The sequence below is a fragment of the Euleptes europaea genome, chromosome 5 (assembly GCF_029931775.1).
Source record: "Euleptes europaea isolate rEulEur1 chromosome 5, rEulEur1.hap1, whole genome shotgun sequence".
Classification (NCBI taxonomy): Eukaryota; Metazoa; Chordata; class Lepidosauria; order Squamata; family Sphaerodactylidae; genus Euleptes; species Euleptes europaea.
The window spans coordinates 6,688,782-6,714,532 of record NC_079316.1 but is presented as its reverse complement, the minus strand read 5'-3'; the positions used below and the strand labels follow the sequence as shown (position 1 = coordinate 6,714,532).

Here is a 25,751-nt window from a genome sequence, read left to right as displayed (position 1 = left end):
TGTGTGTTAAGTGCCGTCAAGTCGCTTCTGACTCATGGCGACCCTATGAATGAAAGTCCTCCCAAATGTCCTATCTTTGACAGCCCTGTTTCACAGTTCTTAGTTTCCAACAAAAGTACTGAAGCAATAACAGCAAATTGTGTGCTTTGGGTGCTGGGATGTCTTCCTGAACAGAACCTTCTTAGGTAGAGACGCCCATTCTTGCAGTGATGGAAAATACGGGCGCCAATATTCCGAAGATTGTTAATCCCCGAGATGGGAGCCCGGTGCTGAGCCCATTTCGCAGAAGCTTTGTCTATCGGGAATTCTTAATGCAATTGATAAACATCATATTGCACAGTATAGCTTCACAAACACTTCAGCAGGATGGCTAGTAGCCAATATGATGCTATTACAACCGATCTCCAGCCAACAGAGATTAGTTCACCTGGAGAAAATGGCCACTTTGGCAATTGGACTCTATGGCATTGAAGTCCCTCCCCTCCCCTAACCCCACCCTCCTCAGGCTCCACCCCAAATACCTCCTGCCAATGGCGAAGAGGAACCTGGCAACCTTACCTCCACATGAGCGGCAGAGGCTAATCTGGTGAACTGGATTTGTTTCCCCACTCCTGCACATGAAGCCAGCTGGGTGACCTGAAGCCAGTCACAGTTCTCTCTGAACTCTCTCAGCCCCACCTACCTCACAGGGTGTCTGTTGAGGGGAGGGGAAGGGAAGGTGGTTGTAAGCTGCTTTGATTCTTCCTTAAGTGGTGGAGAAAGTCAGCATATAAAAACCTATTCTTCTACTTCTTGGTGACTTGCTCTTCTCTTTTTCCAGCCTGCGACCATGTATTCTTCCGCCAACTGTTCCAACCTGGAATTAAAGTCTCCCGGTTCGGAGCTGCTTGAGACACTGGCTCCCCAGAATCCTTGCAACAGCAGCAGCCAGGAGGCGAGAGGGAGCTTCTTCGACCCTGAGGTCTTGAACATGACCGCAGAAGAGCTCCGGATACGATATCTGGGGCCTCGGCGGTCGGGCTTCTTCGTCCCTGTCTGCACCACGTACCTCCTGATCTTTGTGGTCGGCGCCGTGGGCAACACCTTGACCTGCCTGGTCATCGTCCAGCACCGGGTCATGAGGACGCCCACCAACTACTACCTGTTCAGCTTGGCGGTGTCGGACCTCTTGGTTCTGCTGCTGGGGATGCCGTTGGAGATCTACGAGATGTGGAGCAACTACCCCTTCCTCCTGGGCGCGGGGGGCTGCTGTTTCAAGACGCTGCTCTTTGAGGCGGTCTGCTTCGCCTCCATCCTCAACGTCACGGCGCTGAGCGTGGAGCGGTACATCGCGGTGGTCCACCCGCTCAAAGCCAAGTACGTGGTGACCAAGACGCACGCCAAGAGGGTCATTGCCACCGTCTGGACGCTCTCTGTCATCTGCTCGATCCCAAACACCAGCCTGCACGGCATCCAGACCCTCTACGTGCCGGGCTGGGGGGTGGTCCCCGACTCTGCCACCTGCACCCTGGTGAAGTCCCGCCTGGTGTACAACCTCATCATTCAGGTCACGACCATCATCTTCTTCTTCATCCCCATGGGCATCATTAGCATCCTCTACCTGCTCATTGGCCTGCAGCTGAGGAAAGAGAAGATGCTGGAAGCGCTGGAGGCCAGATCCGAAAGCTTCTGTGACTACCACAACATCCGCCTCCAGCAGAAGAAGGTCCGGCGGAGGCAGGTGACCAAGATGCTGTGTAAGTTGAGGGAGAGGGGCCCAGGAAATGTGGGGCGATAGGGCTGGAGCTGGGGGATCGGGAGGACCGTCTTCTCCTATACATTCCTGCCCAGAATTAAGATCACAGGGAGAGGTCCCTCCTGACTGTCCTACCAATCAAAGAAGGTCATTTATTTTTATTTTTATTTATTTATTTATTTGGCTTATAACCCACCCTCCCCAGCTAGCCGGCTCAGGGAGGGTAACATCATTTTAAAAATACAACAATGTACAATATAAATAGGAGCCCCGTGGCGCAGAGTGTTAAGCTGCAGTGCTGCAGTCAAAAGCTCTGCTCACGACCTGAGTTCGATCCCGACGGAAGTCGGTTTCAGGTAGCCGGCTCAAGGTTGACTCAGCCTTCCATCCTTCCGAGGTCGTGAGTACCCAGCTTGCTTGGGGGTAAAGGGAAGATGATTGGGGAAGGCACTGGCAAACCACCCCGTAAACACAGTCTGCCTTGGAAACGTCGGGATGTGATGTCACCCCATGGGTCAGGAATGACCCGGTGCTTGCACAGGGGACCTTTACCTTTTACCTACAATATAAATATACAGTAAAATCCATAATAAAACCATCAATAAAATTCTAAAAACCTAACATGATGGTGCACAAGTCTAAAAGCTGTAGGGGACTGTACAGGTGGCAACCTTTTGCTATTTATTGTTCCCACTAAGGGAAAAAATGTGCGGGGGGGGAGGCCAGTAGATGGTGTCAATAATATGAGCAAATATAGGCGGCTGTCCTCAATTGTAGGCCTGGTGGAAAAGCTCTGTCTTGCAGGCCCTGCAAGTACATGAGAGAGGGCCTTCTCAGTGGCAGCCCTGCCATTATGGAACAACCTCCCCAGGGAGGGGCACCTGACTCCCTCACTTTCAATCTTTAGGAGGCAGCTGAAGTAGGGTTGCCAACCTCCAGGTGGGAGCTGGAGATCTCCAGCTGATAGAGATCAGTTCCCCTGGAGAAAATGGCCGCTTTGGCAGTTGGACTCTATGGCATTGAAGTCCCTCCCCTCCCAAAACCCCGTCCTCATCAGGCCCCGCCCCAAAAACCTCCCGCTGGTGGCAAAGAGGGCAACCCTAAGCTGAAGACAGGTTTTATTCAAGACTGCACATGAGGGGCAGACGCTAATCTGGTGAACCAGGTTGGTTTCCCCACTCCAACACATGAAGCCAGCTGGGTGACTTTGGGCTAGTCACAGCTCTCTTAGAGTTCTCTCAGCTCCACCTACCTCACAGGGTGTGTGTTGTGGGAAGGCAGGATGGTGTTGCTGCACTCGTCTTGTTAGTGGCTTCCTAGAGGCACCTGGTTGGCCACTGTGTCAACAGACTGCTGGACTTGATGGGCCTTGGTCTGATCCAGCAGGGCTTTTCTTATGTTCTTATGTGCATGCCTGTTCTCTCCAGGATCAGAGGAGCATACCTATTATATCAGGTGCTGTGAAACACAGGCAAGATGCTCTGCAGTTGTCTTTGTTTGCGGGCTTCCTAGAGGCACCTGGCTGGCCACTGTGTGAACAGACTGCTGGACTTGTGGACCTTGCTCTGGTCCTGCATGGCTTTCCTTATGTTCTTATGGAGGATGGGGCTATCCATGGCTACTAGTCAATACAGATACTAGTCATGATGCATACCTATTCTCTCCAGGATCAGAGGAGCATGCCCATTATATGAGGTGCCTTGGAACACAGGCAGGGGAATGCTGCTGCAGTCGTCTTGCTTCTGGGCTTCGTAGAGGCACCTGGTTGGGCCACTGTGTGAACAGACTGCTGGACTTGATGGGCCTGGGTCTGACCCAGCAGGGCCTTTCTTATGTTCTTAAGGGGAAGAACATTGTAAGCCAGTTTGGTTCTCTCTTAAATGGTAGAGAAACCAACTCTTCTTCTTCTTCTTCAGTCCTGAGTTGTGATTTTAAATTTTGGTTTTTATGGTTTTTAATGTTTTTTTGTTTGTTTTATGTGTTTTATCTATGCTGTAAGCTGCCTTGAGTTCCCTAAGGAAGAAAGGCAGCTAATAAATGTTTTCAATAGAGAAATAAATAAAATAAAGCAGGGATCCCCAACCTTTTTGAGCCTGTGGCCACCTTTGGAATTCTTGACACAGTGTTGTGGGCGCAGCCACCCAAGGTCACCATGTTGGGGACCTCTGATATAGAGTAAGTTGGAAGATACTGCAGGGACCTCCTGGTTTAAAGACTTCAAGACAGAAAGCCATCTTTGTTAAAACTACTCATATTTAATAACACCTTCAACTAGGGTTGTCAGCCCTGAGTTGGAAAATACCTGGAGAATTTGGGGGTGCAGCTTGAGGAAGGCAGGGTCTGAGGAGGGGAGGAACCTCAGCAGGTATAACTCCATAGAGTGCACCATCCGAAGCAGCCATTTTCTCCAGGATAACTGATCTTGCTGGTCTGGAGATCAATTGTAATAGCAGGAGATCGCCAGGTGCCACCTGGAGGTTGGCAACCCACCCTCCAACCGGCTGGTTCCACAACTTCCCTTCGCAATCTATTCCATTTTACGAGTTTTCCTCCAGTTTAGGATGTTTTTCTGATACTCTTAGGGTTATGCCTGCCCAATGGTTTTTCACAAAGAAAATGTAAAAGCAGCTGTCAAGGTCCACATTTTATCCTGCCTCAGATAATAGGTTTGTCAGCACAAAAGTTTATGGAAGCATAAAACATGGCACTGATCTCCCAGCGATGTCCCTTGATGTCCGTGCGGGCAAACACTTTGGCGTGTTCTTTTTCGCTTCCTCTTCCACACATCTTCTTGTAAGATTTTGTGTGCACCAACCTCTGCATCTCCAAACCCTCCCGCCCTCCTTCTGCCCCCCCCCACATTCAATTTGTATGCCTTATTCAGAACCTGACATTTGTTCTTGCCAACAATGCAATTTGGTTTTTAATGAGGATGAACGAGGAAGCAAGAGGACAGCAAGGGTAAATGAAGGCCGGGAAGGGTGTATGGTGAGGAGAAGCTGGGTTCTTGTGAGTGTGTTAAGTGCTGTCAAGTAGTTTCCGACTCATGGCGACCCTATGAATCAGTTTCCTCTGAAGCATCCTATCTTTAACAGCCGTGCTCAGGTCTTGCAAACTGAGGGCCGTGGTTTTCTTTATAGAGTCAATCCATCTCTTGTTGGGTCTTCCTCTTTTCCTGCAGCCTTCAACGTTTCCTCGCTTGATTGTCTTTTCCAGTGACTGTCGTCTTCTCATAATCTGACCAAAGTACGACAGGCTCAGTTTAGTCATTTTAGCTTCTAGGGTCAGTTCAGGCTTCATTTGATCTATAACCCAATTTGTTTTTATGACGGTCCATGGTATCCGTAACACTCTCCTCCAACACCGCATTTTGAAGGAGTCTACTTTCTTCCTGTCAGCTTTCTTCATTGTCCAGCTTTCACACCCATACATAGTAATAGGGAATACGATGGCATGAATTAACCTAATCTTGGTGGCCAGTGACCCCTTCTTACACTTAGGAATCTTTTCTAGCTCCTTCAAGGCTGCCCTTCCCAGTCTCAACCTCCTTCTGATCTCTTGGCTGCAGTCTCCCTTTTGGTTGATGGTGGAGCCAAGGAATAGAAAGTCTTGAACAATTTCAGTTTCCTCATTGTCAACCTTCAAGTTGAATATTTCTCCTGTATTCATTACTTTCGTCGTCTTGATGTTCAGCTGCAGTCCTGCTTTGGCACTTTCCTATCTTTTCACTAGACTCAACCAGTTTGAAGTCTTAAGTAGGTTTCAGCCATTGACATACGAACAGCTCTGCTGGATCACACCAGTGGTCTGTCTAATCCAGCACACTGTTTCACACAGTGGCCAACCAGTTGCCCTGGGGGGCCATAGGGCTGCCAACCTCCCAGCGGGGCGTGGAGATTTCCCAGAATTACAGATGATCTCCAGACGACAGAGACTTGTTGACTTCATTTGTACCCTGCCTTTCTCCCCAGTGGGGACTCAAAGCGTCTCACGCTGTTCTCCTCTCCTCCATTTTATCCCCACAACAACCCTGCAAGGTAGGGTAGGCTGAGAGAGTATGACTGGCCCAAGGTCACCCAGTCAGCTTCCATGGCAGATTGGGGATTCGAACCTGGGTCTCCCAGATCCTAGTCCAGGGGTCGGCAAACTCATTAGTCAAAAGAGCCAAATATCAACAGTACAATGATTGAGATTTCTTTTGAGAGCCAAATTTCTTAAACTTAAACTATATAGGTAGGTACACTGTTTATTAACTTAATAAACTTTAATTAAAGTTTTAAGTCTTAATTAAACTGTAGGTACACTGAATAAAACTTGATATCATACTGAATAGTGATCTTATTTATTGATAAAAATTAAATTGTAAGTCCCTGCCTTTTCCCCCTCCCCGTCCGGAGTCCTTGTCTGGAGGCCTGGTCTACCGCCATAAAAGCCTATTGGTAGACCTGGCCTCCGGCTGAGTCCCATTGGGAGGCCAGGTCTACCCATTGGCTTTCTTGGCAGCAGACCTGGCCTCCGGAGGCCCATAGAAGCCAATTGGTAGACCTGGCCTCTGAAGGGGGACTTTTTCCCCTCCTCGGAGTCCAGGTGTACTGCCAAGAAAGCCAGTGGGTAGACATGGCCTCCCAATGGGACTCAGCCGGAGGCCAGGTCTACCAAAGGAAGCCCGCCCCGCCCAACAGCTGATAGGCGGGGGGGCAGGAACCGCCGAGCCGCCCACCCAGCAATTGCGCGGCTAGAGGGGAGGGGAGGCTTTAGCCTCCCAACCATTGAGGGAAAGGGAAAGGGGGACCCGGCCATTCTCCACGGTGTGTGGGGGGGGAGACAGCGCGCCCGCTCTCTCTCTCAGGTGTGCCGGCTCCGCAGCCCGGCTGCCGGCACGAGCGGGCGCAAGAGCAGGGGCTCCGAACCAAGTTCGGAGAGCCGCACTCAATGGGCCAAAGAGCCGCATGCGGCTCTGGAGCCGCAGTTTTGAGACCCCTGTCCTAGTCTAACAATCTAACCACTGTGTGCTAATGATGTCCCCCCTATACCCACAGCTAATAGTGCATTTTTACCATGATACAACATCCTTGAACATCACCCAGTGAGCTTCCATGGCACAAGTGGGGATATGAACTTGGGTCTCCCAGATCCTAGTCCAACACTCTTAACCACTGCACCATACCGGCACTCAATCGGTTCTCCTGGAGAAAATGGCTGCTTTGGAGGGTGGACTCTATGGCATTATACCTCCACTGAGGTCCCTCCCCTCTCCATACCCCACCTTCCCCAGGTTCCACTCCCAAATCTCCAGGCATTTCCCAATCTGGAATTGGCAGCCCTAACAACAAAGGCATAGAGGCCAAGGCCTCCGGGCAGTTATATTCAGAGGTTTGCTTGCCTCTGGATATGGTTGTTACTTTGACTCACCTTGGGTAGTAGCCGTCGATGGACCTGTCCTCCGTCAATCTGTGTAAACCTCATCTGTGCCTGTAGCTGTCACATCCACTGAAAACATATGCTTAAATAAATCAGTGAGTCTTTCCCAGGACTCTTTTGCTGCATCTGTCTCAGCATGAAATAATTCAGTGCTTCCCGTAGTGGCCTGTCTCTTGGGCTGAGAGGTGATATGATAACCATCGTCAAGTACTTGAAGGGCTGCCATAGAGAGGATGGTGCCAAGTTGTTTTCTGTTGCCCAAGAGGGTCAGACCAGAGCCAACAGGTTGAAATTAACTAAAAGGAGTTTCTGGCTAAACATTAGGAAGAACTTTAGGAAGAGAGCCAGCGTGATGTAGTGCTTAAGGGCGGTGGTTTGGAGCGGTGGACTCTGATCTGGAGAACTGAGTTTGATTCCCCACTCCTCCACATGAGTGGCGGAGGCTAATCTGGTGAACTGGATGTGTTTCCCCACTCCTACGCATGAAGCCAACTGGGGGACCTTGGGCTAGTCACAGCTCTTAGAGCTCTCAGCCCCACCTACCTCACAAGGTGTCTGTTGTGGGGAGGGGAAGGGAAGGAGATTGTAAGCCGGTTCGATTTTTCCTTAAGTGGTGGAGAAATTCGGCATATAAAAACCAACACTTCTCTCTCCATCTTTCAATTTATGGAATTTCCTCTCGCTTCCACATCGATGCTAAGACTACTCTGGCTGCTGAGTAGTTGTGTTTCTTATTGTCACCTTCTTTGAAATGGGGTGGATTAACATTGCAGATCAATAAATAAGAAATCCCACTGTTTGGTGAAGGAACAGGCCAGCTGTATCGCAAGCATTAGGGCCCTTAATAGTTTCAGGAAGGCAGTTTGCATGGAAGGAATAATCATTCATTAGGATAGGGCTAATTAATTAGCAAACTGGGTAATAGAAAAGCCGCATATGGCCCAGAGGCAGACTCTTATTAATCTCCTGCAGGTGCAAAGGGTCAGCCCTCTGATCATTAATGGAAGAGCGTTTAGTTTTGCTCATAAAAAATGGCAGGATGCCAAGGAGGGCACAGCTGCCAGGTGCAGGCGGTGGTTCAGTGGCGGGAAGGCAGCCAGGTTATGGGCCCAGCGGGAGCTTCCAGGGATGCACGCCCTAGAGCGGCGCGTTCCCAAAGGCTTGGATGCCAGCCTCACCAACATAGCCACTTTGAAAGGTGGCCTACCTGGTTTCTGGCAAAGCTGGTGCTTTCCCCCCACCCAACAACAACAACAAAACCCTTCTCCTGAAAAAACACCGAGGTTTGCTAGCTAGGGTTCTGGTCACCACACCTAAAAAGGGATATTGCAGAGCTTGAGAAGGTGCAGATAAGCACAACCAAAATGATCAGGGGGCTCGAGCAACTGTGAGGAGCTGTTAAAACACTTGGGGCTGTTTAGCCTGGAAAGAAGGCGGTTAAGGGGAGACATGATAAAGGTCTATAAAATTATGCATGTTATGGAAAGAGTGGACAGGGAGAAGCTTTTCCCCCTCATAATCTCACCAGGACGTGGTGATGGCTGCCAAGAGGGGAGGGGACACGTTCATGGAGGAGAGGAGTATTCATGGCTACTAGTAAAAATGGATACTAGTCATGATGCATACCTACACTCCAGGATCAGAGGAGCATGCCGAATATATATTTGATGCTGTGAAACACAGGCAGGATAGATGCTGCTGCAGTCGTCTTGTTTGTGGGCTTCCTAGAGGCCCCTGGTTGGCCACTGTGTGAACAGAGTGCTGGATTTGATGGACCTGTGTCTGATCCAGCAGGCCTTTCTTATGTTCTTATGTTGCCAGCTCTGGGTTGGGAAATTCCTGGAGATTTGGGGATGGAGTCCTGTGGAAGTCACGGTTTGGGGAGAGAGCTCGGCAGGGTATAACACTATAAGCCATTTGTGCATAGCTGTTTCCTCACAGTCACCCCACCGACTACTTCGGGGCTTTGCCTTGATTATGGATCAGTATTTCGAATGTCAGAGGCCACCTTGCTCTCCCTGTGTGTTTCCCACGCGTTTTCTGGAGGCTGGCTAGTCCTCCGGACTTTGCAGTGCACTGCAGTCAGACCACAAGCTCAAAGATCATTCTGGTTTGAGCCAGCGTGGTGTAGTGGTTAAGAGCGGTGGTTTGGAGTGGTGGAGTCTGATCTGGAGAACCGGGTTTGATTCCCCCACTCCTCCACAGGAGCAGCGGAGGCTAATCTGGTGAACTGGATTTGTTTCCCCACTCCTACACATGAAGCCAGCTGGGGGACCTTGGGCTAGTCACACTCTCTCAGCCTCACCTACCTCACAAGGTGTTTGTTGTGGGTAGGGGAAGAGATGGGGATTGTAAGCCGGTTTGATTCTCCCTTAAGTGGTAGAGAAAGTCGGCATGTAAAAACCAACTCTTCTTCTTCTTCTTCACCTGTAGGGAAGTTAGTGTTTCGCCAGCAGGGCTGCCAACTTTTAAACCAGTGTGCTTTCCACGCGGGGACGATGTGGTGCTTCAGCAGCTGCTGATATAGCTAGGGTTGCCAACCTCCAGGTGGGGCCTGGAGATCTCCTGGCATTACAGCTGATCTCCAGAATACAGAGATCAGTTGCCTTGGAGAAAATGGCCATTTCAGATGGCAGATTGTATGGCATACCATAGATTCTAGGTGAAATCCCCACACCAACCCCACCCTCCCTTGGATCTGTCCCCAAATCTCCAGGAATTCCCCAACCTGGCAGTCTTACTCTCCTGCCTCTGTGCTCCAGGATGTGATTTTTTAAAAAGAACCTGCGGGTATATTAAATTAAACATTCATTTGTCACTTAAAAATATAATCAACTTTTTAAATTTGCAAAACTGCTTCAGTGATTTGGGACGGGGGGGCGGGAGGGATTGTGATAGTAGAGGCATCAGCCCAAGTTTCAGTATCATTGAGTTGAACTCTGAAGAGAAAATGGGTCCTTTGCCCAGAAAATGGGACACACAGATTGCTCCCACAGTGGCTTCGATCTTCAAGCCATCTTTGCTTTGTAGGCATCCTTCCTTCCTCCGCAAGCCAAACAAGCAAGTCAGCTGTGAAGCAGTAAAGATTAGTGATGTCTGACAAGCAAATGACGCAGCCACCAGACGTTTGGGCAGAAGGAGGCTGATATGAAGTATGTCTGGGCTCTAACTACCCATTATGTGTAGGGTTGCCAGCTCTGGGTTGGGAAATACCTGGAGATTTTGGGGGTGGAGCCTGAGGAGGGCAGGGTTTGGGGAGGTGAGGGAATTCTGTGGGGTATAATGCCATAGAGTCCACCTTCCAAAGGGGCCATTTTCTCCAGGTGAACTGATCTCTGTCGCCTGGAGATCAGTTGTAATCCCGGGAGATCTCCAGCCATTTCCTGGAGGTTGGAGGTGGAGGCAGCACGAGGCTCAACAATAGCACAAAGAAAGCAAATAAGCCTAAGCTAGTATTGGGAAAGTATTATTGCTTTCATAAAGCAAACTAACAAAACAGAAAAATATTCGCTAGAGAAAGCGTGTTACACCACACGTTAGGATGCCCTGAATGGCTGTTTGAAACTGTAGCCCTGAGTGGCTGTGTGTATTTGTATCTGTATTTGTATTTTATTTTATTTGTTTCTTTCATTGCCCAGTGTGGTACATTTTGCCTTAAAGCCCTGCGAGGCATCCTAACGTGCGGTGTAACACACTTTCTCTTAAGAGTATTTTTCTGTTTTGCTAGTTTGCTTTATGAAAGAAATAATACTTTTCCAATACTAGCTTAGGCTTATTTGCTTTCTTTATGTTATTGTTGAGCCTCGTGCTGCCTCCATCTCCAGTCTAAACTATTTCAGCGCAGATTTCCTGGAGGTTGGCAACATTAATTATGTGAGAGATCTGTCATTGCATCTCACAACTTAGTTTTTACCTTAAAAAGCAACCGGGAGGGGAAAGGCGTCATTTAAAGACACGATGGGAGTGAGCCCCTTCATCTCTTTCCAGTAGGCATTGCACACGCAAGACACATGGGTAGGATTGCCAACTTTGGATTAGGAAATTCCTGGAGATTTGGGGTGGGGGTGGGTGCTGGGTAAGGCAAGGTTCGGGGAGGGCAGGGACCTCAGTGGGGTATAATATAATGCCATAGGGTCCTCCCTCCAAAGCAGCCATTTTCTCCTGAGGAATTGAGACCCGGAGTCTGGAGATCAGTTAAGAACATAAGAAAAGCCATGCTGCTTCGTAATTGGCTGTAGTGAGAGAAAAGTTCTCTCCCCCCCAACCCAATTGCCGCATAAAAAAAGCATTTTAAGAACAAAAAACAAAAAATGGAGCAATCTGAAAAGGGGGGGGGAGAAACACAAGTTTCAGTTTTAAAAAGCCTTTCTTTTGCTCAGAAAGAGCTCCCAGGAAGCAGGAAGCATTTGAATCCCCGCCTCTTTACACGCTGCTTTGTAATTGGCTGTGAGAGAAACCAAGCTTGTGTCCTGCGCTTTGCCTTATGCACAGGGATTTCACCTGGGCTGAGCTCAAGGGACAGAGAAGAATCGGGTTAACAGAGGAACAGGAAGGTCTGGGATTTGTGAGGGCTGGCAGCGAGGTCATCTCTGATGGCGGGAAAACTCATGAATAACTGCAAGGAACAACCAAGACAGATGGGGGTGGGAGTGAATGTGCGTGGAAGTACCCATGCATGAAGGACCTCCGTTGACTTTCCACCCTCCTCGCAAGGTCAAGGCAACATTCGCTTCCACCCACATCATCATCAGCGCCACGAAAGCTTCTGCCACAAGAAATGTGTTCATCTTTCTGGTGCCACAGGGCTCTGATTTATGACCTGCTATAGACTAAACACTGGAAAGCCAAGACTGGCAGTATTCCCTTGCCTGAGCTGGAAATCCACCCCCACGTCTTCCCCAGAGGCCCCAAAGCATTCAAGAGCCATGGAAAATGGAACATGCCAGAAGATTAAGCCAGAGGTAGGGTGTAATCAAGCCCCCTTTAGCCATATATGAATATCCCTCCCTTTCCCAAACTCTGCCCTCCCCAAGCTCTACCCCCAAAATCTCCAGGTATTTCCCAAGCTGGGTTGGCAACCCTAGGCCCTAGAAGGGTGCCACTTCGAATTTGGAGTAGGGTTGCCAGGTCCCTCTTTGCCACCGGTGGGAGAGTTTTGGGGCAGAGCCTGAGGAGGGTGAGGTTTGGGGAGGGGAAGGACTTCAATGCCATAAAGACCAATTGCCAAAGCGGTCATTTTCTCCAGAGGGACTGACCTCTATCGGCTGGAGATCAGTTGTAATAGCAGGAGATCTCCAGCAAGTACCTGGAGACAACCCTAATTTGGAGGGAGAGCTTTTAGCTAGATTGGAAGAAGATTGGAAGAGGGCGAGGCCTCTATGTTGTTGCTAGTCCGGGATCTGATGCAGGACTAGGGGTTGTGCTGCCGGATTGGGAGGTCACCCTGCGGAACCTGCTTTCCATTAAAATAAAAACCAGAAGGAAACGTTGCATGTCTATCCTGTGGAACGACACGTTTGGCCCCTCAGAACCCGTGTTTGCTTCTGAATATTGCAAGAGAGATGCTTTGCAAGGGGAGGCTAGAATCGGTCGGTAAACACTTTACTGAAGAAGCGGAGCTTGGGGAGCAGATGCGGACTGAATCTTTCATGGGAGAGGAAAAGTCATTTCCCCTCCGCTCAGCCTACTGTGAAAAGAGATATAGGCCTTTCGGACAGAAGGGGAAAAACCTTCCCCACAGAAGAGACGCTCACAGCATCCCATTAACCCGAGGGGCAGCTTTTCGGGGGAAACCATCTCACTGCGGCATTTCCCTGCCGATTCCTTATTGCTCCGGCCACAACTGTTAGCAGCAGCGTGTGAAATATCTATGGGTGTTTGAATACCGGTAATTCCATCCTGGGTTGTTGTTTTTCTTGTTCTACTCCGGCTGGACTTTTGCTGTGGGGTGGCACAGTTCATGGGCCAACAATCTGGAGGGGAAACATCCCCTTAATAGAGGTGTAATGTGTGGAAATCGGCAGCTGAAAATTTTCAAGCGTGGTCGATAACATCACTTGGTAAATAACAGGCCACTAAGCCCCGTGGTGCAGAGTGGTAAGCTGCAGTACTGCAGTCAAAAGCTCTGCTCAGGACCTGAGTTCAATCCTGACGGGAGTCAGTTTCAGGCAGCCGGTTCAAGGTTGACTCAGCCTTCCATCCTTCTGAGGTCGGTAAAATGAGTACCCAGCTTGCTGGGGGTCTAGTGTAGATGACTGGGGAAGGCACTGGCAAACCACCCCGTAAACCAGGGATGGGGAACCTCAGGCCCCGGGGCCATATGCGGCCCCCAAGGACATTTTCCGTGGCCCTCGGGAGCTCTGGGGCCGGTGTGTGTGTGTGGGGGGAGGCGTGGAGGCTGGGGCCTGGTTGCGTGGGGTTGGCGTGCGTGGGTGTGTGTGTGTGTGTGTGGGAAGGCTTTTCTTTCTTTTCTTCCTCTTTTTCCATCACTCTCCTTTCTCTTCCTCTCTCCCTCTTTTTCTGTTTTTGTCTGTCTCCCTCCTTTTTTTTCTTCCTCCCCTCCCTCCATTTCTTTCTCCCTTTCTCTCTCTTTCTCCCTCCCTTTTCCTTTCCCTGTTCTCCTTCCTTCCCTGTGGATTGACTGTGGGCTGCGCCCCCCTGGAGCCTCGTTTGCTCGGGCTCACCGCTGGCTGCCCTCCCACCTGGGAGGGGGGAAGGACAGGGGGAGGGGGGCGCCCTCTAGGCCTTCTCTGCGTTGCCTCCCCTGGGGTTGCCAACCTCCAGGTGGTGGCTGGAGACCTGGCAACTCTAGCCTCCCCCCCCCCCGGGAGATCTACACCTGGTTATGGCCCCCGAATGATGTTATAAATGTGCAAATGGCCCTTGGCAGGAAAAAGGTTCCCCACCCCTGCCGTAAACAAAGTCTGCCAAGTAAACATCGGGATGTGATGTCACCCAATGGGTCAGGAATGACCCAGTTCTTGCACAGGGGACTACCTTTACCTAAGTCTCTATTAAAGGGACAGGGCTTTTTTCTTCTTTTCCAGACTGTTATTTTATTAGGGCCAGCGTAGTGTAGTGGTTAGAGCGGTGGTTTAGAGCTGTGGGCTCTGATCTGGAGAAATGGGTTTGATTCCCCACTCCTCCACATGAGCGGCTGAGGCTAATCTGGTGAACCACGTTGGTTTCCCCACTCCTATACATGAAGCCAGCTGGGTGATCTTGGGCTAGTTACATCTCTCCTAGAGCTCTCTCAGCCGCACCTACCTCACAGGGTGTCTGTTGTGAAGAGGGCAAGGGAAGGTGATTGTAAGCTGGTTTGGTTTTCCCTTAAGTGGTAGAGAAAGTCCGCATATAAAAACCAACTCTTCTTCTTCTAACCCGCTTCTTCTAACCTGTTCTTTCCCAGCCAAGGCAGGGCTCAGAGCAGCTAATGATCAATAGTCAAATCAACATCAATACATAAAATTTCAATAAAACATACACAATTGAAACCAATAAAATTTGACAATAAGCCAATAAAACCCACTGGACCAATGGGCACATATTAATAGCACACTGGGCCATAGCGTGGCAACTCAAGGTGGGATTGAAGTGGAAAACTGGGAATCCACATGCAGGGTTGCCAGTTCTAGGTTGGGAAACCCCTGGAGATTTGGGGATTGAGCCTAGAGAGGACAGGGACCTCAGTGGGGCACAATGCCTTAGAGTCATCCCTAGGTAGCGTGTGTGTATAAGTAAGTAAGAGGACATGGCTTCTACAGAACAGTCCTGTAGATGCGTCCTGCTCCTCGCAGGTCCACAGGGGAAGAGAGAACACAAAGGCAGAGGAAGAGAAGGAGTCAGAGAGAAGCTCCTAGATTAGACCAAGGTCGCTTATGCATCAGAGTTTTATGCATCAGAAGGAGTCGCTTATGCATCAGAAGGAGTCAGAGAGAAGCTCCTAGATTAGACCAAGGTCGCTTATGCATCAGAGTTTTACCTGGGGGATTTTTGCATGGTAATTAGCAGCACGTTCCAGGCTAAATTGTCCCGCATATTTTTTAAAAAAATTGTGCGCTGAACCGTCATTCCGGAAGTGACTGCAAACCAGCGCATACCTACTTTGCATTACAAAAGAGCCCATTTAACGCGACCTTTGCTGTTTGCTGCGAAGAATCCTCCTCAAGGAACAATGCAAAACTACAGAGGCGCGTTAGCTATGCATATGCTAATTGCTATGCAAACAGGAACAAAGGAGCAGGCGAGTAGGGGGAGTGGAACTTCTCCTTTTGCGTCGGGACTGTGAAAAGGCATTTTAAAGTCACATTTTTAAAAAGAGCTTTGAGCGAGCATCAAAATTGACCATGCAAAAATGGCCATGGGGTTTGATGCTCGCTCGACCCACATTTTTGTGAATTCAAAATTGCTATGCACCAGCAATACCACCAAGCTCAAATCAGGAAGCATTTGAGTCCCTGCCGCTTTGTAATTGGCTGTAGTGCTTACTCTGTAAAAAATGTCCATTTCCCCAAGTGCCGTTTCAAAAACCAAATGAGCTCTTTAAAAGGAACAGGGTGGGGGGGGACCCAAGCATCGTTTTAAAACCCATTTTTATGTGACAATGTCTGCTCAGAAAATAGAATGCTGTGTAGGAGACAAAAAGCAGGAAGCATTTGAGTCTCTATCCCTTGAAACACTGCTTTGTAATTGACTGCAGTGCTTAACTGAGAGAAAAACGTCATCCCTTCCAGCTCCCCTGTCCCGCGCTTTGGCTTATGCACGGTGATTTCACCCAGGCTGATCTCAAGGGAAAATCGAAGAATTGGGTTATGACAGGAACGGGAAGACCCGGGATTTGCGGGGGGTTGGTGCAAAGGTCATCACTGAGGGATGGAAAACTCATGCACAATCCCAAGGAAAAACCAAGGTCGTTTATTTATGGGTACTTTCACTCACGTTCGCCCCGGTCTGAATCAGTTGTTCCTTCCGCATGAGTTTTCCCTCCATTAGAGATGACCTTGTGCCCAGCCCTTGCAATGTCCGGGTCTTTCCATTCCTCTGTTAACCAGACTCTTCCCTCTCCCCTGAGCAAAGCCCTGGTGAAATCCCCATGCATAAGGCAAAGTGGGGCACATAAGATTGGTTTACCTCACAGCCAATTACAAAGCAGCACATCCAGAGGCAGGGATTCAAATCTCAGACTGATCTGTTTTTGTTGTGGTGGTTCTTAAAATGCTTTATTATGAGGCAATTGGATTTTCACTCACAGTAAGCTCTACAAGTAAGCCAAATACAAAGCAGCATTTAAAAGGGCGAGGACTTGATTTGAGCTTGGAGGCTGCTGGTGCATAGATTCCCAACCTAAAAGTGTGGGTCCAGCGAGCAATGAGCCTCAGGTAAAATTCCCATGCATAAACGACCCAAGTCAGTCCAGGGTCAAAGTACCCATGCAAAAAGGACCCAAGAGAGGCATCTCACTCATTAAGAAGATGACACATCTATACATCTACAGCGGTGTAATGCTGCCCACCTCAATGCGCAGTCATGCTGAGTTGCCTTATTCCAACATGAACAAGGGCCCAGATTCATATCCTGTTTTCTCCTTTTGTCCGCAGTTATGCTGGTGGTCGTGTTCGGGATCTGCTGGGCGCCTTTCCACACGGACCGGCTCGTCTGGAGCTTCATCACCCACTGGACCGACAGCATGCTGCACATGTTCCAATACGTCCACATCATCTCGGGCGTCTTCTTCTACCTGAGCTCCGCCGCCAATCCCATCCTTTACAACCTGATGTCCACACGTTTCCGCGAGATGTTCAAGGACGTGATGTGCCACGGGCGCTCCCGCAAGCTGGGCTCCCGCAAGTACTCGCCCAGCAGCACACAGGCCACCACGCGCAGCACCGTCTCCGAGCACATCCCCGGGGGCAACGGGGTACCGCTTTCTGATATGGAGGAGGACGATATGGACGCCGAGGGGGAGAATGAGGAGGAGTGCGAGGCCCAATACCTCTGAGGCCCCCTTGAACTGGTTAGACTCAGGGGGTTGTAAGCTCCTTGGGACAGGAAAACTGTCCACTACACAAACGCTGTACGTCGATGGCCTTGTGTAAATAATAAATAATAACGCCAGGAGGTGGAAAAGGAAGGCCTTAGCCTTGTTCATTTCCATTTGGTTTTGAAGTCTGATGCAGGCCTCATGGGACCAACCAGATTATGAACTGAAGGCAACCTTTTTTAAGGGGTATAAAAGAATCTCTGACTCTGTCTCTCTCTCTCTGTCTGTCACTGTCTTTCTTTTTCTACGGGCGAAAACGCACGGTCGCTTTATCCTCCTTTAATCCCTGATTCAGCCAGGATTCAGCCAAGATCGAACGCATGCGTTTTGCCTAATGTGCGTTCGATCCTGGCTAAAACAGGGATTAAAGGAGGATAAAGCGACAGTGCGTTTTTGCACTATGTCTCCCCCCTCTCTGTGTGTGTGCCTCTATCTGGCTCTCTGTTTCTATGTCTCTGTTTCTCTGTCTTTCTCTGCCTCTGTATCTCTGCCTGTATCTTTCTCTCTTTCTATGTCTCTGTCTTTCTCTGTCTCTGTCTCTCTTTCGCTGTATCTCTCTGTCTCTGTATCTCTGTCTCTCTGCCTGTATCCCTCTCTCTATTTCTATGTTTCTGTCTTTCTGTGTCTCTCTCTGTTTCTATGTCTCTGTTTCTATGGCCTTTTATGCATGGCTATTTCCTTTGCCGTCACCCCTCCGACGACTTCGGGGCTTTGTTTTGATTATGCATGCTGTTTCTGACTGTCAGAGGTTGCCTTGCGCTCCCCCTGCGTTTCCATGCATTTTGCCAGCATTTTTAGGGACCTGTTTTATCTCGAATTTGAAAACGTGCGCAAAACATGGGGAAACGCAGGGGGAGCGCAAGGTGACCTCTGACAGTCAGAAACAGCATGCATAGTCAAAATGAAGAACCAAAGTCATAGGAGGGGTGACGGCGAGGGAAACAGCCATGCATAAAAGGCCTCTGTCTCTGTGTTTCTCTGTCTGTCTTTGCGTGCCCCTCTGTCGGTCTCTGTATGGCCTAAAACGCACGGCCACTTACCGCGGTTTCTGCCCAGGTTCCTCCCTGTTGATTCCCAATTTCACCCAGGATCAAATCCTCGCAAACGAACGGCACTTGATTTGCTGCTGGCCAAGCAATGTGTCGACCCAAAACGAACCCGGATTTGCTCTCGAGGAGCCAAAACGTTATCCCTGGCTCGTTCAACTTACCCGGAAGTGGGGCGTGGACACCAGAGGCTGTGGTTGGTCAGTGAGAGTGAATCAACAAATCACCAGGGGGAGGGGGCATTGCTGGACGACCAGGAAGTTCGTTGCTCCCGCGTTTTCTGTTTGCACGGACAGAGCAGTTTCGCCATGGGTCATGCGTACAGCTACTCCCCCAGCCCGGATTCATTTAATTCTGGCTGGAACGGGGAGGAGCCTGGGCAGATAAGTGGCCGTGCGTTTTAGGCCTATCTCTCTCTCTCAATCTCTCTGACTCGGCTGATGGTTGTAAAGGGAGCCACATTCCCAGACTCCCTAATGGTAGATGGAAGAACGGAGGCACGGAAGAAGTGGCTTTGTGGCGTGAAGGGGGCCCATTTGGGACTGCATTTACTCCAGCCATCTGAGACCAAGGGAGAGCAGGAAGGCCGCAGTTTGCATTTCGGGCTCTGCACCCTGCGCCTCTGGGTATCCACCTCTGGGTATTCTTGCTGCTGCTGCTATTGTGTGGCTCTGTTGTACCAAAAGTGGAAACACATTCTTGAACTGGACCTTCCTGGGTTTGGGTTCACACATGCATGAGTCGCTTACAGTTCTGATCCAATTAAATGTTATTGAAAAGCACTGTTTTTCGGGTGATGCAGAACTTCTGTCTGTGTTGGTCATGTCTATGTGATTTACACATGCTGGTCATTTACGGTTAGGGTTGCCAACTTCCAGGAAGGCCCTGGAGATCTCCAAGAATTACAACTGATCTGCAGACAACATAGATCCGTTCCTCTCTGCTTAAATGATAAAATGGCTGCTTTGGAGGGTAGACTCTATGGCATTATACCCCATTGCAGCCAATCTCGAGACTACAAAGAGTAGTTCCCCTTGGAGAAAATGGCTGCTTTGGAGGGTGGACTCTATGGCATTACACCCAACTGAGGTTCCTCCCTTCTCCAAACCCCACCTTCCCCAGGGTCCACCTCCAAATCGCAGGAATTTTTCCTACTCAAAGTTGGCAACCCTACGGGGGCCCTAGAGCTCATTGCCTTCCCCCACCTGAGTCTTAGGCAGTGTGGGGCTCAGGGGCAATGTTGTGGCAGCAGAAGCTTTAAAGGGAGAAGAAGAAGAGCTGGTTTTTATATGCCGACTTTCTCTACCACTTAATGAAGAATCAAACCGGCTTACAATCACCTCACCTTCCCCTCCCCACAACAGACAGAGTCCACTGCTCCAAACCACCGCTCTTAACCACTACACCACACTGGCTGGTGGAGCAGCTGCCTTCAGAAGGGGGGCCTCCTAGCATGGCCCCCTCCAGTGTGGGGCCTGGGGCCGTTGGCCCGAATGCCCTGTGCCCAACCCTGGGAAGACATTCTCCATGAGTGCATGCCAGAGGAGAGGCTGTTTCCATTGAAGCCAGAGCTATTACCACCTGCTGTGCCCCCTCCATCCCTTCCTTGATTATTTGTCTGTTAATGGGGCAGGCAAATTTGTTGTTGGGGAATTTGATAGGTTTTTATAGCGAGGTGTGTGTGTGGGGGGGGGAGAGGCTGACTTTGGTCATTTATGTGTGGGTACTTGAACTTGCGTTTGCCCTGGACTGACTCAGTTGTTCCTTGGAGTTATACATGAGTATTCTGTTAATTAGAGATGACCTCGCGACCAGCCTTCGCAAATCCTGGGTCTTCCCGTTGCTGTGAAATCCTGATTCTTCGACCTCTCCTGAGATCAGCCTGGGTCAAATCGTTGTCATTTCCATGCATAATCCAAAGCATGGGAGACTGAAGTTGGGGTGTGTGTGATTTTTTTTTTTTACAGCAAGCACTACAGCCAATTACAAGCCAGCATTTCAGGGGGCGGGGACCCAAATGCGTCCTGATTTTATGTCTCCCGGCTGGAGTTCTTGTCACATCAAAAAGGTTGGGTTTCTCCCTCCCCATTTTGTTCCTTTAAAAGAGCTCCTTGTGAATTGCTTTTAAACATGGCACTTGGGTTTCCCCGGGTGGGGGTGGGGGAAGGGAACTGGACGTTTTCCTCACAGTAAGCACTACAGCACTGCCGCCAATTACTAAGCAGTGTTTTCAAGGGACTGGGACTCGCCAGGAGCTGGTGATTGTGCCAGCGCATAGCTTTTTTAGCATTTGCAACAGAAAATTGTGGGATGAACGGCCTTCAAGCCCCAGGTAAAGCTCCCATGTTTAAACCACCAAAGTTAGCTGTTTTGAGTCCCCACTGAGCAGAGAAAAGGGGATTAACCCCCCCCCCCAAAATAAACTAGATGCCCTGACCTGTATGGTCCAAGCTACCTGATCTCATCAGATCTTGGAAGCTAAGCAGGTTCAGCCCTGGTTAGTACTTGGACCACCCAGGAAGCCCGGAGTCTCCATGCAGAGGCAGACAATGGAAAACCACCTCTGCCATGCCTTGCCTTGAAAACCCTACTGGGTTGCCATAAACTGGCAGTGACTTGAGGGCACTTTACACCACCCAGATAGCCATGACCTGGATGGCCCAGGCTAGCCCGATCTCATCAGATCTTGGAAGGTAAGCAGGGTCAGCTGTAGTTAGTGCTTGGATGGGAGAACACCCGGGAAGTCCAGGGTCGCTACGCAAAGGCAGGCAATGGCAAGCCACCTCTCTTCGTCTCTCACCTTGAAAATCCTACGGAGTCACCATAAATTGGCTGCAACTTGAGGGCACTTTTTCCACCACTAGAAAACTAAATAGTAAGTATCTCCCAAGAGCACAGCTTCACCTATGGTGGCTGTAGACTTCTCTGGTGTCCCTCGCCAGGTGTGAATGCCCTTCTAGTCCATCGGGCATCTGTTTACATAGCTTGTCTGTCTGTTTGTTTGTTTGTTTGCTGTGTTGTTTCTTATTTCATTAAGAATGCTTTCACTTCTGTTTTAAATTATTGTAAACCGCCTTCACGGTTTTCTGTGAGCAGATTGTCTCTAAATATCGCAATGGAATAAATGAAATAAAAAAAATGTCACTTCACATCAAAAGCTCGCATCTCATGGAGAAGGCCAGGCTAGAATGATGATGCCCTAGCATTCTGCATGGAGTTGCCAACTCTGGGTTGGAAAATTCCTGGAGATTTTGGGGGGTGGAGCCTGGGGAGGGTGAGGTCGAAGGACCTCACTGAAGTATAATGTCATAGAGACCACCCTCCAAAGCAGCCATTTTCTCCAGGGGAACGGATCTCCGTCGTCTGGAGAACAGTTGCAATTCCAGGAGCTCGCCAGGCCCCACCTGGAGGCTGGCAACCCTATTTCTGCTTGAATGGCCCTTTTGACAGGGAGGAAGCATTCAAGCACGTGATGACCTTACCTGCAGTCTAGGATCATACAGCCAGGAAGAACTGAACATGTAATGATGGGAGTGAAAACACTCAGCTCTCAGTAAGAAGCAATGGCCAGTGTTTTCCCACTGACAGGATGAATCAATCAGAGGGGTCATAAGAACATAAGAAAGGCCCTGCTGGATCAGACCCAGGTCCATCAAGTCCAGCAGTCTGTTCACACAGCAACCAACCAGGTGCCTCTAGGAAGCCCCCGAACAACTGCAGCGACATTGTCCTGCCTGTGTTCCACAGCTCCTAATATTATAGGCATCCTCATCTGATCCTGGAGAGAATAGGTCTGCATCATGACTAGTATCCATTTTGACTAGTAGCCATGGATAGCCCTCTCCTCCATGAACATGTCCACTCCCCTCTTAAAGCCTTCCAAGTTGGCAGCCATCACCACATCCTGGGGCAGGGAGTTCCACATTGCATTTTGAGAAGAAATATCCCACTGAAGCCCCTTTCCTCTCAAAAACCCTTCCCTCCTCAGGCTCCACCCCCGAAATCCCCAGCTATTTCCCAACCTGGAGCTGCTAACTCTAGCCCTGGTTAGTAGTTGGATGGGAGACCACAAAGAAGTCCAGGGTTTCTACACAGAGACAGGCAATGGCAACCCACCTCCGTTCGTCTGTTGCCTTGAAATCTCAGAAGCTAAGCAGTGTCAGCCCTGGTTAGTATTTGGGTTTGAGACCACCAAGGAAGTCCAGGGTTTCTTCACAGAGGTAGGCAATGGCAAACCACCTTTGAATGTCTCTTGCCTTGAAAACCCTACAGGTTTGAGGTCAGTCAGCTGCATGTCGGCACTTTCCATCATAGATGGTGTATACTGAGAGACTTGAAATTCAAATTCCAGTGATCCAAATTGTTCTGGGGCCCAGGGATCTTGGAAGTCACGGCTGGGACACAAAAACAACATCCCTGATCATTGCATGAATAATTCTTGTGGATGTGACAGAGAACAGGGGACACTATAGGGAACAGGGGAGAGGCGCCGGTGACCCTGATCAGCTGAGTTCAAAATGATGGAGTCCATCAAACTGAACATTGAAAGTGATCACTCTGTACACACACACACAGAGACACACAACTGTCTGTTTTGCAAACACATTCATCAAACGTGTTTATAACTCCATTGGTAAGACTGGCAGGTCGGCATGCCGCAAGATCTTTATTGTTTCCTTGTTTTTGTTTCTGTTTTAATGGATTTGTATCTATTGCCCTGTCAGGAGGGATTTTTCCAGTTTCATCTAAAGACATTAAAAATGCCACAGGCTCACATCTCCATGAGGGATCCAAATGAAATATGTCTCCTGGGATATCAGCTATTCCTGTTTCTTTAGTACCGTCGACAATAGCTGTTCATACCATTTCCACCAAAAGACTCTAAAGCTAAAAGCATTCGTAACAGGTAATGTAGTAACAAAAATGAAGGAAGGAAGGAAGGAGAAGAGTTGGTTTTTATATACTGACTTTCTCTACCACTTAAGGAAGAATCAAACCAGCTTACAATCACCTTCCCTCCCCCTACCCACAACAGACACCCTGTGAGGTAGGTGAGGCTGAGAGAGCTCTACGAGAGTTATGACTAGGCCAAGGTCCCCCAGCTGGCTTCATGTGTAGGGGTGGGAAAACCAACCAAGTTCACCCAGATTAGCCTCTGCCGCTCATGTGGAGGAGTGGGGAATCAAACCTGGTTCTCCAGATCAGAGTCCACTGCTCCAAACCACCGCTCTTAACCACTACACCATGCTAGCTCTCATGAAGGAAGGAAGGAAGGAAGGAAGGAAGGAAGGAAGGAAGGAAGGAAGGAAGAAAGAAAGAAAGAAAGAAAGAAAGAAAGAAAGAAAGAAAGAAAGAAAGGAAGGAAGGAAGGAAGGAAGGAAGGAAGGAAGGAAGGAAGGAAGGAAGGAAGAAAGAAAGAAAGAAAGAAAGAAAGAAAGAAAGAAAGAAAGAAAGAAAGAAAGAAAGGAAGGAAGGAAGGAAGGAAGGAAGGAAGGAAGGAAGGAAGGAAGGAAGGAAGGAAGAGGGAAAGAAAGAAAGAGAGAAAGAAAGAAAGAAAGAAAGAAAGAAAGAAAAAGAAAGAAAGAAAGAAAGAAAGAAAGAAAGAAAGAAAGAAAGAAAGAAAAAAAGAAAGAAAAAGAAAAAGAAAGAAAGAAAGAATCCTGCAGCCTCCTTTACTAGCAGGTCTGGCCAGCTGAGCTGGTGCATTAATGCCAGTGACCTGTTTGACCCCAGTGGGGCCCAACATTGCAGTTGACTGTGGGAAAGGCTCTAGGGAGCTGAGGTGGGCACTAGGGTTGCCAATCTCCAGGTAAGTCCTGGAGATCTCCTGGAATTACAGCTTTCTCCAGATGACAGAGCTCAGCTCCCCTGGAGAAAATGGCTGCTTTGGAAGGTGGACTCTTCGACATTATGCCTCCCTGATGCCCCTCCCCACCCAGAACCCTGCCCTCCCAGGGTCCAGCCCCACATCATCAGGAATTTCCCAAGGAGGCAGCCTTAGCAGGCAGGCTGCTCTTGGAGTCGATACAAGATCTGAGCTAGGGTTGCCAGATTCCTCTTCACCACCGGCAGGAGTTTTTGCATTGCCGCCTGAGGAGGGCGGGGTTTGAGGAGGGGAGGGACTTCAATGTTATAGAGTCCAATTGCCAAAGCGGCCATTTTCTCCAGGGGAACTGATCTCTATCGACTGGAGACCAGTTGTAACAGCAGGAGATCTCCAGCTAGTACCTGGAGGTTGGCAACCCTAGTCTGAGAGGAAGCTGATCCTCACAACAGCCAGAGGACAGCCTGTTTGCACCCGTCTCCCCAGTCGCATGTGGAACGCTCTTAGGGTTGCCAGCTCTGGGTTAGGAAATACCGGGAGATTTGGGGGGTGGAGCCTGAATAGGGCAGGGATTGGGGAAGGGAGGGGCTTCAGTGGTGTATAATGCTGGTCCAAAGTGTCCATTTTCTCCAAGGGAACTGATCTCTGTCACCTGAAGATCCATTGTAATAGTGGGAGATCTCCAGCCACCACCTGGAGGCTGGCAACCCTAAATGCTCTGGGGAGGGGTTCGCATCCTCTGGAGAAAGAGGACTGATCCAGGGGGTGACTCACATTCTGGAGCAGGGCTCGGGACTGGAGTGTGCAAATCCCAGTGATAATTCACCATGTAAACACATTGACAGTAGTCATATCTTATGTCCATTTATGATGCAGTTTTGCTTGGGCTGAGGCAGCAGAAGAATCCACTGGCCTTTGGAGCCTTTTCTTAACAGCTAAGAGCAAAGCCGGGCTTGGAGGAACACAAATCAATTTGACACCAGAAGCCCTCAATATGGTTTCAGGGCACCTCTGCTTCTATGGTATGCATGGGAGGCAGCGTGGTATAGTGGTCAGAGCATTGGACTGAGACTAAGAGCGAAAACGCATGGTCGCTTTGGCCTCCTTTATTCCCTGTTTCAGCCAGGATTTAGCCAGGATCGAACGCACGTTCGGCGAAACGCATGCGTTCGATCCTGGCTGAAACAGGGAATAAAGGAGGCTAAAGCGACCATGCATTTTTGCCCCAAGAGGGCAAGCCTATGCAGTGTTACTCCAGCTTAAGCCCGTTGAAATCAATGAGGTTAGAGTGGACTAACTCAGCATAGAATTGCATGGTAGGCAATTGTTCAGATAAAATGGAAGAGAGGTGAACCATGTACACTGCCTCAGCAACTTGGAGGAAAGGTGGAATAAAAATGCCCAGATAAATAAATAATAGCTGCTTGAACTGAGAGGTTTTTAAAAATAAAAAATCCCATGTAATTGTTTTCGTGTTTTTGACACAAAGGGAAGGATTCATAGCCCAGTGGTAAAGGACATGTTTTGTGGGGTGGAAGGTCCCCAGTTCAATCTCTGCCTGGCTTATTTCTATCTTGCACTTCCTCTTGAAAGCATGGTGTAGTGGTTAAGAGCGGTGGATTCTGATTTGGAGAACTGGGTTTGATTCCCCACTCCTCCACATGAGTGGTGAAAACTAATCTGGTG

At 49.3% G+C, this 25,751-nt stretch overlaps 1 protein-coding gene across 1 annotated transcript in view; it reads left to right on the top strand.

The window, feature by feature from the left end:
* NMUR1 (neuromedin U receptor 1) overlaps positions 1-17,153 on the top strand; it is a 121,258-nt gene extending 104,105 nt beyond the window's left edge. The window contains exons 9-10 of the mRNA XM_056849930.1: positions 821-1,736; positions 16,753-17,153. Of these exons, the coding sequence (XP_056705908.1) occupies positions 821-1,736; positions 16,753-17,153 (1,317 nt within the window). The remainder of the gene's footprint in view (positions 1-820; positions 1,737-16,752) is intronic.
* Positions 17,154-25,751: the final 8,598 nt, after the last annotated feature.